This window comes from Carcharhinus amblyrhynchos, chromosome 12 (assembly GCF_965287045.1).
Source record: "Carcharhinus amblyrhynchos chromosome 12, sCarAmb.v2.hapA, whole genome shotgun sequence".
NCBI lineage: Eukaryota > Metazoa > Chordata > Chondrichthyes > Carcharhiniformes > Carcharhinidae > Carcharhinus > Carcharhinus amblyrhynchos.
The window spans coordinates 56167482-56181423 of record NC_137335.1 but is presented as its reverse complement, the minus strand read 5'-3'; the positions used below and the strand labels follow the sequence as shown (position 1 = coordinate 56181423).

The window sequence follows — 13942 nt, the reverse complement described above, 5'->3', positions numbered from 1 at the left end:
GCATAGTGAAAGTTATCATTCGACATTCGCCAGCCTTCACTTTTCTTCACCTGAAAATGAATGGAGTGAGTCATAGCTGGTGAGCGTGTAAGCAGAAAGTATCAGCCATCTAAATTACTAGTCATATTTCTCTTGAAACAGTAGATGGATGAAGATTGCACAAAAACAATGACAATTTATTGAGAATTTTTGGAATTATGTTGATAATTTATAAATAAACACTTCTCTTTAAGCAGAACTTTGCAAATTGAAGGAGCCATTGTAAATTTATTTTTTGGATTTTAGATATGCAATCCATCATAAATGACGGGGTTCATTATAGCTTAATTTGGCTAGATATCCAGGTTTATGAGACTCCTAATTATGTTAACTCTTTGAGCTGAGTTTTGCATTTTGGATCAATATCCTGACGTCAGGTCAAATCTTGGTATTGACCCTGCACTGTGGCAGGAACAGTCACATTACATGACTTGCCTTGAATGGCCAATTAGTGACTAGATGGTGTACTTGCCATCCAATTAAGGATGGTGGATGAGCTCTTGAAACTGGAGGGCCAATAGGAATTCCTCCAGCACTGAAGGAACTGCAGCCTGTCATTGCAAGTGAGGGAGAGAGCCTTTATACCCACTTGCTATTTCAAAAATGAAGTAAAATGGCCATAATTGCCGAACAACCAAAGTGGAGGGGAAACACCTCCAAAGGGTGGTCAGGGGCCACAGCTATGACCAAGTAAGCAGGTTGGGAGCGGGGACGGAGGAGGTAAGGTGATGGGGCTTAGAGTCTGTCGGAGTGCAGGTTCCCCAGTCTGCTGCCAAGTGACTGACTCCAGGAAGCTGCCATGCTTCTGATGCCACAAGTCAACTGGAAAATTTTGTTCAACCTTTAATTCATTACTTTAATTGATCTTTTAATGACTACAGTTGGCAACTCACAGCTTATGGGCAGCTAGTCATTACACCCTGACCCAAAATGGCTTGGGGTGGAATAGTGCCAGTGAACATATCATATCAGCAGTGTGAAATTGTGGGCGAAAACCCTGCTCCATTTGATTTGATGAGCAATTTTGTGATCAATTTAATGTCTTGGTTTCAACTCTCATTGCCACCCCTATAGAAATAGATTTGCTTGCGATTACAAATGGGCGTAATCACTCCGAGCATAAATGAAATGTCAGCTTGTCACTCCGCTCTCATGCCAATTATAAGAACAGATTTTTTTGGAAGTAAAAACTTCGGCTCTGCCCCTCCCCACAGCTGTTCTTGATCCTGTGTGTCAAGTTTGGAAAATTATAATCTGGTTGGAGCTACATTTTATAAATTGCTTAAATTAATCTTACTAACCTATAGAGAAAAAATATGCTCCCTAAAGGAGCAATGTTAATTTCAAAATTGATTATAAAAAGATAGGTAAAAGTCTAATTTTGAAATGGTTTCCCAGGTACAAAATGCCAAGCAAGTTAACAGTGCACTGAAGCTGAAATTAGAAGGAGGCATAGAAGAATTCAGACCATCTGAGGTAAATAATATGGTGCTTATAATTTCACAACCAATGTAATTCTCTGTCTTGTTATGTGTGCAGTTTTAGGTCTGTAGTTTTATACGTTATATGAAAATATTCCTCTGTTCATTGACTACCTGTAAAACTAGACGGATTGGAGATCTGTGGCATAACTGGAATTCTGCATCAAGAAATTACTCTCACTTGGCATAAACAAGTACATGAATGCATCCACATTGAATACAGTGGCATTCAAAATGTGCACTGACCTTTTTTTGCAAAATTGCAAAAAACACTTATGTATCTGTGGTGCTACAATGCACATTTCTGTTCACATCTGTGGTTTGTCTGCATTTGCAGCTAAACAAATTTATAAAACTACTCCCCCTCTTATCATTTTTGGGAATTAAGTGTGTGCAGTTTAGACCTGGGAAAACCAGAACAACGTTTCAAAAATTAGACAAGCAATAAATAGTCTCTCTGGCCCCTTGGGATTAATCAACAGCCCCAAGAGGCATTTGAATTTAGTTTATGAATCTGTAAACTATCAATTAAGCATGGGTTCTTTCTTTCTGGAGTTGTCATCTCGTTGCAGACAGGTGCCAATAGTTGGACAAGCTGTGAAGGTTACTTTAAGATTAAAGTTTATATCTTGGGAGGACAATAGGCATGAATTGGAAGATCTTATTTTGTATGAATGTAGATCCCATTGTGCCTCAATGAGATGAATTTTTTTTTAACTTTGGAAAAGATATTTAGCAATTTCACAGAACTTCTTTATTGGAAGCCTGTAGAATAAACATTTTGACAGAAATTGATGTAACAAGTTGAAACAGCAAATGTATTCTAACTTTAGTCATTGTTGTGAGGTGTTGGTAACTGTGCACCTGTTCCCCGTCTTAAACTGGGAGCGCACTGAAAACATTTGACTGAAGATTAGTATTGATATGATTTCTCCCAGTTAACGAGGGCCATAAATACTCAAAATATTGTTAAGTAGCATCAAGCAATGTAGATGTATGGGGAGTATTCAGATTACAACAGTGTAAATTGAAGCTGTTTAGTTTTCTCAGTAAAATACTCCTCCACAGAATCTGCATATGACCAAAAGAAGTATTAATAGATTTTAGAAAATTTAAGGATTTATACTTTTAGGTCTGAATTTTATATGTTGATGTAAGTCTAATCTAAAATACTGAGATGTGGGTGCAAAGCTTGCTAGGAGGTAATGCTAATAGTACTCAATTTTCTAGGGTCAAGCCATTTGCAAAAATTTCATAAAATCATGATAATTAAAGGTGAGCAGCCATTAATTCTCCCTCAGTATCTGTCTATAAAAATTGTGAAATTCCCTCATTGCAACATCTCTAGTTCTTTTAAACCCAACGTTTATAAAACGATTACTTTTTGGGGTATTGATCTCCCATTGTGTGAAGAAGTACTTCCTGATATTGTAAATTTGCATTACACAAGTTGATTCTTATTTGTTTACATTTTGTCTGTTAAACATCACCTGCTCTTACTTTGCCCACTTGCGTATTTTATAAAGCTCATACTATAATTTCTGAGCTGCTTCATAAGATTCCATTGACCTTTTCTAACTTGATGATATAATGTACAAATTTGCATTGGGTTTGAGTTCAAGTAATCAATGTAAATTAGAAATCATATTTCTGGGGCACCTAATGCAATGCTTACAACTCAAATATCACTCCCGTAACAAGTGCCTAATAATTTCTACTCTAAAGCTAATTACTTAACAATGCAAAATATTTATCCTGAGTTGGCTTGATGATTAGTTTAATTTTGTCAAATGCTATCTGGATTCATTCATTATAGGGTTTCCAGCTGCCTACTAGGAATGCTGCTTTTTCAAAGATGTCAAAGACATAGGTCAGGCAATATTTTATCCCTTCTGCGTCCATGTTTATTGCTGTTAACAAAATTATTATACATAAAATCTTCAAGTTTGCAAGCATAACCTGTTGCATTTTTTCATAGAATTGAAGCAAGACTGATGCGGTGGTTACTTAAGATTAATCTGTTACATTTTTTTGAATATGGGTACCATGTTGACTTGTTAATTTGGTATCTCCTTAGTGTCCTGTTATTCCTTCATAATGATTGTCCATACCTCAGAAATCTCTTCCTTGCAATATTATTAGTTTAAATTAAAAATCTCCTTTAACATATTCAAATACCCAAGACAGTTCATGGGAATGGTTGTCAAATACAAAATTTGACATCGCACCAAGAGGAGATAACAGGCGCGGGAGCCAAAAGCTTGTCAAATAGGCAGAGTGAAGGAGCATTGGGCGGGGTTGGGGGGGGGGGGGGGGGGGGGTGGTTCGGCAGCACTGAGGAGAGTGGGGGAGGCCAGAAAATTCCCCATGTGGCCTTCCCACCACACATCTACTTCTCTTGTACTCTCAGAAACAATGGGATCTACATTTGTACCAAAACAAAATCTTCCAACTCTGCATGTGGTGAGTGAGCCTTAGGGTGGCCCACCTGCCCTTGCCCCAATTGAGGCTCTTAAGTGGCCAGTTATTGGGCATTTAATGGCTGCTTCTTCCGTCCGCCTCAACTTTGAGGCTGGCTGGATTTCACAAGTGGTGGGGGGGGCTCATTAGCAAGTCACTCTGCTCTGGTGTGAAGGAAGAGGGGTCTAGTGACTTTGAATCTGAGGGCAACTTGTAGTCCCATTCCTGATCACTGGTGGTGAAAGTCCCAACTTGTAGCCAATTAACTCTGATGAATTTAGAAATAGGGAAGGACAAGGTCAAGGAAAAGCTTGAAATCCAGCATGAGAATTTTAAAATTGAGATGTTGCTCTCAATGAACACGGATGATGGGTGAACATGGTATGAGTTGAACTACAGGCTGAGTTCAAATTTAGAGGGTATATGGTCTGTAGACCATTGAAATAATCAGACAACTTGCTTTAGCTCTGAGAAATACTGTCTATCCTTCAAGATTTATTGTTTTGCCTTTTAATGGGTATGAGAGTCAACAGCTCTAAATGCAGATTGACTTGAAGGAGGTAGTATAGTAGTAGGACCAGAATATTGTGTGCAGGCAAAAGTTAAAGAGATGTGGATAATTAAAAAGTGCCAGAATTAGGGGACAAAATCATTATATCCTTAGCCTCAAAAAAAAATTCCACCCTTTTAGAAACTTCAGCTAAAATTAAGAGAGAGAGCAGTAAGCAGTGATTGCCAAAGATAAATGGACAAGAAATTCACTGTGCAGGCATCACTTGGAAGGTAAATAATGGAGCAGACCAACTTCTGAACTCTTGTTTTATAGCTGCAAGAGGTGATGTGGATGGAAATTTTTGCTGTTTAAAAGTTTTAGTCACAAGTAAGGCTTATATTAACACTGCAATGAAGTTACTGTGAAATTCCCCTAGTGCCACACTCCAGTGTTTGTTTGGGTCAATGCACCTAACCAGCTTTTAGACTGAGAGAATAAACCAGAGCACCTGGAGGAAACCCACGCAGACACTGGGAGAACATGCAAACTCCATACAAACAGTGACCCAAGCCAGGAATCGAACCCAGGTCCCTAGGGCTGAGAAGCAGGAGTGCTAACCACTGTGCCACCGTGCTGCCCACCTCACCTCAGCAAGCCTGGAAAGAGGTAGGGGCAAATTGGAAATTGATCTTGTCATAGAATATACTAGACAAATGCTCCATAGCCATTGCATCACCTTTGCAGCAACTGACCACGCTGTACATCTCTGCCTCAGCCTATCAGGACGTTTTCAGTGGATGTGCCAATGCTTGTAGATATAGAAAGTGGCATTTTGTGTTTGAACAAGCAGGCTATTGTGGCAGACTATAATTGCCTTTTGGATGCTCGCTTACAGTTGATGTTCGCCAGACATGTGAAGCATCACGTGTTTCAGGCAGGATTTTTCTGAACCCATCTAATGCCTATTAAACAAATAAACCAACTACAAAGAAGTGGAGATTCAACATTACTACCCATTCCTGAGCCTTTACACCTGTGTATAAACTCAGCTGTTTTTGAATTGTGCATGTAGCAAGTAGCTAACACAAGTTATGCTATGTTAGTTTGCATTCAGATTAAATGCTTGTCACTGCTGTGTTAACATGCACTCCAATTTAAGGCTGCCATTTCTCTAAAGCTAAAGTAAGGTTTGTAGGAGTAACATTTTATTTAGAGGAGTTCAAATTGGCTGTGGAGGTACAGTTGGCACACCAGAGTATGTGTAATTGGTTTTATCTTAATTGCTATGATTAAAACAGTACTAGAACTTTTAATATAAATTTTATGGGGATATTAAGAGACTTTCCTTTTCACAGCAAGTCAACTTTTGATCAAATGTCTTCTCTCTCCATTTGATACTTGATGTGAATGCCCCCTTTTACGATAATTTGGGTGCCTTTACCTTTAAATTCGGAAATAACTGATCTTAGTGGGCACTTAATTGCTGTCAGTGATTCTGGACTTGGAAAACAGAAGTGATCAGGCCAAATTTCTAGTTCTGTTTTCAAAATTATGATCTTGACTTGAAAGACTAGCTCAGATATTCCTCTCAGGCTTGCAAAATGCAGATCAGACCATCTTACAGTTTCTGAAACGTATACCTGACATGACTGACTTTGCATGGGAATTTTGTTTTAATAAGCAAGGGATGGGTTCCATGTGCATTTTGCACAGAGTGGACTGCGGGTGGGTGTCAAGGCAGGTGGGTTAGAAGGCCTACCTTAGATTCCAGGGACAGCAGCCCAGCTCTGAGCATTGTTCTTGTGACACGTAAACCTCACACCCTATCCACCTCTTCTCTGCCACTTCCCTACACCTCTTTCCCGCCCCCATGCCCAATTTCCTTCCATTCTCTCATATATTCCACATGCCACCATATATCCTGCATAGCCACTTGCCTGGTATCCATTTATGTATAGTTTTTGGGTGCCATGCAATAGCAACAAGTGCAGGTGAAAGAAACATTGTTTGTAAAATCTAATAAAACTCATTCAAACCTATAACATTGATACTGAAAAAAAATCCTTCAAATGGCAAAGAAGTTATACAAACAAACAACCACAACAAAGGAAGATTATTATTAAAATCTCATAAAACTGCCAATCACTACCCTGAACAGTGAAATGAATATAATTGAGTATGCTGCCATAACAATCAAAGCATTCTTAAGATCAATTACTCCATTAGAATTACAACTACATTACAATACAACGTTGAATAGTAACATTTGAAAGTGTCAAAACATTCAATATTTCCTGCCAGAATGTTCCTGAGTCCTTGGCAGACATCCTCCAATGGTCACAAGGAAATGTGAATTTTGGGTGTGGTCTTCTACACATGAAAATAGCGTGAGGAAGAAAATTCAAATTTCCTATGGCCCTCGCAATAGCAACCCTCACCTCAAAAAAAGTTCTGTGTGCATTTTGTGTCCAAAGCTTTCCCAGCCCATGAAAAGGCCCAGTGAAAAGTGCTCAGGATCAGGAAGGCAGAAGAAATTTATTTTTGAAATGAAAAAAATAAGTTTTCTCTTCCTCCCTCCATTGCACCTCAATAGCATCTGGGACTCACTAATATGTAAATGAACTAATGAATATTAAGATCAGTGCCAGTAACATCTCGAGAGGCAAAAAATTGGGCGCAAACCCTTTTTTTTATTTTGCCTCTTGCCCGATCTCACTGGCTCACCACACTGATTTACTGGCTCACCCTGCTGGTTAGATTGCCCCCGATAAGTCACTAGAACCAGATGGTATGGTCCAAGGATGCTGAGAGAAGTAAAGGGGGAAATTACAGGGGCACAGTCATAATCTTCCAATCTGATAGAAAAATGGTGCTGGAGAATTGCCAATGTTACCCTTACTCAAAAAAGGTTGTAAGGATAAACCACCCGCTACAGGCCAGTCGTGTTATCCTTGGTCATGGAAAGTGTTTAGAGATGATAATCCGGGACAAAATTAACAATCACAATGTCAAGCATGGATTAATTAGGGAAAACCTACCCAGATTTGTTTAAGGCAAATCATTCTGATTGAGTTTTTTGTTAAGGTGGCATAGATGGTTGATGAGGATTGTGAACTTGATGTGGTGCATAAGGATCTCCAAAAGGTGTTTGGTAAAGTGTCACATAATAGATTTGTCAGCAACGTTGAAACCCATGGAATAAAAGGAAAAGTCGCACTGAAGGTGCAAAATTAGCAGAATGTCAGTAAATAGCGAGTAATGGTGAATGGTTGTTTTTCAGAAGAAGGAATATATATATATCGGGGTTCCCATGAATTCTAGGGTCATTGCTTATTTATCTATATATTAATGACTTGGGTATATAGATACAATTTCAAAACTTGCACATAATGCAGAGCTTGAAAGTATTATGAGCTGTAAAAATAAGAGCAACTGACTTCATGAGAACATAGGCTGACAGGGTGGACAACCGTATGGCAGATGATATTTAGTGCATAGAAGTGTGAAGTGGTACATTAGGAAGAACAAAGACGCAATGCAAAAATAAAGAGCACAGTTCATCTAAACATGAAGCACAGTCCTGGGGGTAATGTGCATAAATTAATGGATGGTAGAGCAGAGTGAAAAAGCAGTTAAAATGCATGGTAGAGCCTAGGCTTTATAAATAGAGGCAAAGACTATAAAAGTAAGGAGTTTCAGCCTCCGCTGAATAATTCCGTCTAATTTTGGGAACTGCACTGTAGAAGGATGTGAAGATTTTGAAAAGGGTGTAGAAAATTTTAGAAGAATAAATCCAGGGATGGGGAGTTTAGTTATATGGACTATTGGAAAAACTAGGGTTGCTTGGTTTGAGAGGAGATTTGATAGGGATGTCCAAAATCATGAAATCTAGCAGAAGGGTCAAGAACTAGAGAACACTGATTTAAGTTAAAAGGCAAAGGAACCAACAGTGATATAAGGAAAAACACTTTTACACGTTGTATGGTTAGGATCTAGAGTGTGCTCCATCATAAGATAGTGGGGCAAGATATAATCAGGATTTTCTGAACAGAATTGGATAGGCGCCTGAAGAGTAAAATTTGCAGGGCATTCCAGAAAAGGGCAGAGAATGGGACAAGCTGAGATCCTGTAAAGAGCTGGCAGGAATGATGAGACAAATGGATGCAAGCATCCTCTGATTCTGTTACTGGATTTCTGATGGAACAAGCAGGGTAACGAGTGCATCAGCTTTCTGAGCATTTTTCACATGCCCCTGTTCTGGGACAAACTTTTAATGTGTTTAACCACTGCAGTCCCTGAGGCGTAGGTACACCTGAAGTGCTATTAGAGTTGGAATTCCAAGATTTTGACCCAGTGACAGTGAAGCAGCGCCAAGATATTTCCAAGTCAGGGCGGTGAGTGAGTTGGAGAGGATGGTGGTGGTCCCAGGTATCTGCTGCTCTTGTCCTATTGGATGATAGCGGTTGTGGGTTTGGAAGGTGCTTCCTAAGGAGCCTTAATGTGCATCTTGTAGATGGTACACAAGGCTGCCACTGTTTTGCGGTGATAGAGGGATTGAATTTTTGTGGAGGGAGTAGCAATCAAGTGGACTGCTTTATTCTGGATGGTGTCATGCTTCTTGAGTGTTGTTAGAGATTCACTTATCCAGACAAATGGAAAGTATTCCATTGCGCTCCTGACTTGTACCTTCTAGGTGGTGGATAGACTTTGGGAGGTCAGAAGGGGAGCTACTCGCCACAGAATTCCTTTGACCTGCTCTGGTAACAACAGTTTTTATGTGGCTAGTCCAACTCAATTCCTGGTCAATGGTAATCCTGAGAATGTTGATAATGGGGATGCAGCAATGGTAATTAAATGTCAAGGGGTAACGGGTAAATCTCCCCTTGTTGGAGATGATCATTGTGGCCCTTCAGCCCTCCAAACCTGTATGTTGTCAATCTTTTACTACGTTTGGACATGAATGCTTCAGGATCTGAGGATTCACCTTAGAAAGGTCACCTTGGTGTCCTTAGGCTGGCATGGACAGGGTGGGCTGAATGGCCTGCTGTGCTATAATTTTCCTATGGTTCTGTGGAGTCGCAAATGGCACTGAACTTTGTGCAGTCATCTGCGAACATCCCACTTCTGATCTTATGATGGAAGGAAGGTAAGAGGTGAAGCAACTGAAGATGGTTGGAAGTAGAACTCAGCCTGAGGAACAACTGCAGTGATGTCCTGGAGCTGAGATGATTGACCTCCAACCATCACAACCATCTACCTTTATGCTATGTATGTCTCCAACCAGCAGAGACAGCCCCCACTCCCGATTCCCTTTTTAACTCCAGTTTTGCTAGGGCTCCTTGTTGCCATTCTGTCAAATTCTGCCTTGATGTCGCTCTCACTTCATTTCTGGCATTCAACTGTTTTGTCCATGTTTGAACCAAGGCTGTAAATAGTCAGGAACAGTGACCCTGGCGGAACCCAAATAGAGCATCAGTGAGTGGGTTATTGCTGAGTAAGTGCCGCTTAATAGCACTGTTGATGACCCCTTCCATCACTTTACTGATGATCAAGAGTAGACTGATGGGGCGGTAATTGGCCAGATTGAATTTGTCGCCCTTCTTGTTTACAGGACATACGTGGGCAATTTTCCACGTTGCCAGATGGATACCAATGTTGAAGCTATACTGGAACAACTTGCCTAGGGGCACGATAAGTTCTGGAGCGCAAGTCTCAAGACCATTGCTGGAATATTGTCAGGGCCTTTGCAGTATCAGTGCCTTCTGCAATATCTCCAGAAGCATGTACATGATGTATATTAATATTTGTTCTGCGTTTTTGAAAGAACAGAATAGCAGAGGAACAGACCCTTCAGCCCTCCAAACCTGTGCCGATTATGATGCCCTAGCTTAAAAAAAACCTTCTCTCTTTCCTCCACGTTCGTGTACCCATTCATGAATTAAATGTTGGTAATGTACCTGCTTCCATCACACCCTCTGGCAACACGTTCCAGGCACCCACCACTCTGTGAAAAGCTTCCCCTGCACATCTCCCTTAAAATTTGCCCCTCTCACCTTGAATCTGTGCTTCCTTGTAATTGACACTTCCATCCTTGCTAAAAGCCTCTGACTATCCACCCTGTATATGCCTCTCATAACTTTTGTAGACTTCTATCGGGGCTCCTCTCAGCTTCTGTCTTTCCAGTAGTTTATTTAATCTCTCCTTATAGCCAACACCCTCAAGACCAGGCAACATCTTGGTGAACCTTCTTTGCACTCTCTCCAAAGCTTCCGAGTCCTTCTGATAGTGTGGTGACCAGAACTGCAGGCGATACTCCAAATACTGCCTAACCAAGGTTTTATATAGCTGCAGCATGATTCCCCAACTCCTGTACTCAGTGCCCTGGCTGATGAACGCAAGCATGCCATATGCCTTCTTAATCATCTTGGCCACCTGTGTTGCCACTTTCAGAGAACTGTGGACCTGCAAGCTCAGATCCCTCTATGTTAATGTTCTTAACGGTTCTGCCATTTACAGTATAATTCATATCTAAATTTGATCTCCCAAAGTGCATGGTCTTGCAGTTGTCTGGATTAAACTCCATCTACCATTTCTATGCCCAAGCATGCAATCATATCGATTATCCTGTGGTATTCTCGGCACCGGCAACAACTCCAAATCTTGGTGTCATCGGCAAACTTACTAATCAAACCCCCCACATTTTCCTCCAGATTAGTTATATACACCACAAACAACAGAGCTCCTAGCACTTAACCCTGCAGAACACCGTCAGCTGTAGATCTCCATTTTGAAAAAGACCCTTCCACCACTACACTCTGTCTTCTATAACCAAGCCAGTTCTGTATCCATCTAGCCATCTCACCTTGAATTCCACATGATTTTAGTTTTTGTACCAGTCTGCCATGTGGGACCTTGTCAGATGTCTTACTAAACTCCATGTAAACTACATCCACAGCCTTTCCCTCTCAAATCTTTTACGTCATCTCTTCAAAAAACTCAATTAAGTTGGTGAGACATGACCTTCCCTGTACAAAACCATGTTGCCTGTCATTAACCAATCCATTTTCCTCAATGTGCAAACATCCTGTCCCTCAGCATCTTCTCCAAAAGCTTCCCCACCACTTATGTCAGGCTCACTGATCTATAATTTGCTGGATTATCCCTGCTTCTTTTACACAAGGGAACAGCATTGGCTATTCTTCAGTCCTCTGGAATCTCGCCTGTGATCAAAAAGGATGTGAAGATAATATGTTAAGGCCCCAGCTATTTCTCCCCTTGCCTTCTGCAGTAAGCTGGGATAGATCTCAACTGGCCCCGGGGGCTTGCCTACCTTTAATGCAATTTAAGATGGTCAACGCTTCTTCCTTTTGATATATTGACATTCTCTAGAGCGTTCACACACTTCTCCCTGATCTCAACATCCATCATGTCCTCCTTGGTGAATACTGATACAAAGTACTCATTAAGGATTTCATCCACTTCCTGTGGCTCCATACATACCTTCCCTCCATTGCCCTTGAGTGGGCCTACTCTTCCTCTTGCTACCCTCTTGGTCTGCATATGTGCATAAAAGGCCTTGGGATTCTCCTTGACCCTATTTGCTAGGTTCTTGAAGGTTTATTTTTGTTAAAGACCTTTGAACAACATTTTGGATCTCTATTTTGAAGTTTGTTTTTTTGGCTGCTTGCTGTTGAATTGTAGGGAGGTGAATAAAAAAGGAGATCAACTTGAATGATGTTTTTATACACAGGATTGTTGTGCCAGATTTGGAGTATATCATCTGAAACTTTTCTGTTCAGGAAGCAAAAATTGCTGTCTCCATCAATCAGTTAAAAGTAGAAGCTTTTAATTGATTGGACTAACTCTTAATTAATAATTTTTTAAAGATACTCTTCAGAAAATATGCAGAAGTATTATACTCCCCACATTCACCATTAAGGATGTTGGTGCCTCCAAATTATCTTGAAAGATTATAACAAGGCCTTGGAATACAGCTACTGACTCTTATCTGAACAGTAATGATTTGGGTATAAATTTTGATCATACTTGCTACTAATGTGATTAGATTCTGCCTAGTAGTTCTGTCAAACTGGAAAGGGGCAGCTGACCAATCAGATTCTAAAATACAATATTTTCACTGAGATCCTTTTAGTTCTGTTAGAGTTTTATTTGAAATATTTAATCCTTCCTTTTTCAGATACTGGCTTAACTGCTTGCATATTTCCAGCATTTTTTATTGCAGATTTCCAACATTTATCCAGTATTTGTTCCAGATTTTAGCATTCATCATTGCACGTGGGTGGGGGATGTGTTTTGGCACAATGCAATAACCCTTGAAGTCTTGTCGTTTTCTATTTTTGCTACATGTAAAGCACTTTGCTACCTGGGTGTTACAGCTTTAGAGAGCACAGGTTGTCGTGGGGAAATAATGATATTAAACAAAGGCAAGTCACACCTGCTGCATAATGGCATATGTGCTAATTTATTCTTTGTTGCTTTAAGACAGAATGAATTTTACTTTTTATTAAGTAATCCATTTTTTATATTTATAATGACCAGAAAAAAGCCTGTTTTTATATTTATGTGCCTATATACCAGAAGAACTGACATTATGAACAACAGTCTAATAGTGAAAGATACCTGTGGCAAGCCTCATAGGTTTTGATTAACCTACAATATGCTTGTCAAGTCTCAGAAGTATAAGCCTTACATACTTTCAATTAAATGTGCAAACAAAGGTACAATTGACAGCTGTCTGCAGATACTGACAAGTTTAAAGGCGAATACAAGAGGCTAAGCAAAATCTCGGATATAACTATGCCATGCAGAAATTAGAAATTTTCATATTGAGATTACTTAAGATTTGCAGTTTGGCCTGTCTAGTTGTTGCTAGGTTTTGTCCGACACTGAGCCGCCTTCTTTCCTACTCTGTTTATCAGTATATCCATGTATTCCTTTCTCCCTTGTACTCAGCTTCTTCTTAAATGCATCTATGCTAATTATTATTCTAATCACTGTAGGTAACCAAGTACCTTCTGAATTCCTTATTGAATTTATTAGTGACTTGTATATTATTTCAATTTATACACACAAAGTAGTATGAAAAGTGTTACAGCACATGATGAATCAACGTCATTGTCTGCAGGATAATAAAGATTTTGATCTAGCTTTTTATGCTCTGTTTTTTGTACTGAACAAATGCATGACTTGTATGTATTGTCATGAATGGTGCTGGGAACTTGCCTTTGTGGTTCTATTGATGTGTCTGTGCCCTTATTTTTCTCGGATGTAACGACTTTTGCTTAGAGTGCAGTACCTGTAGACCATTCGATATTGCACCTAACTCTCCATCCCACTGAAGCCCATGTTTAACCTTGCTCACCCAATGCCATTAAAATCATTTGGAAAGGTTGTTTGACAGTCCCTGTCACCTTTCAATATTTAGCCTATTCTTCTGAGCTGGTAGGAA

At 39.9% G+C, this 13942-nt stretch overlaps 1 protein-coding gene across 7 annotated transcripts in view; it reads left to right on the top strand.

Annotated features, from left to right (window-relative positions):
- Positions 1-13942, top strand: part of rcor3 (REST corepressor 3) — a 79038-nt gene that overhangs the window by 54790 nt on the left and 10306 nt on the right. For 6 of the 7 annotated variants that reach the window (XM_080200565.1, XM_080200561.1, XM_080200562.1 and 3 more), the window contains one exon: positions 1438-1515. The exons of the other annotated variant lie outside the window; for it this stretch is intronic. In XM_080200565.1, coding sequence (XP_080056691.1) covers positions 1438-1515 — 78 coding nt within the window. The remainder of the gene's footprint in view (positions 1-1437; positions 1516-13942) is intronic. 7 annotated transcript variants of the gene reach the window in all.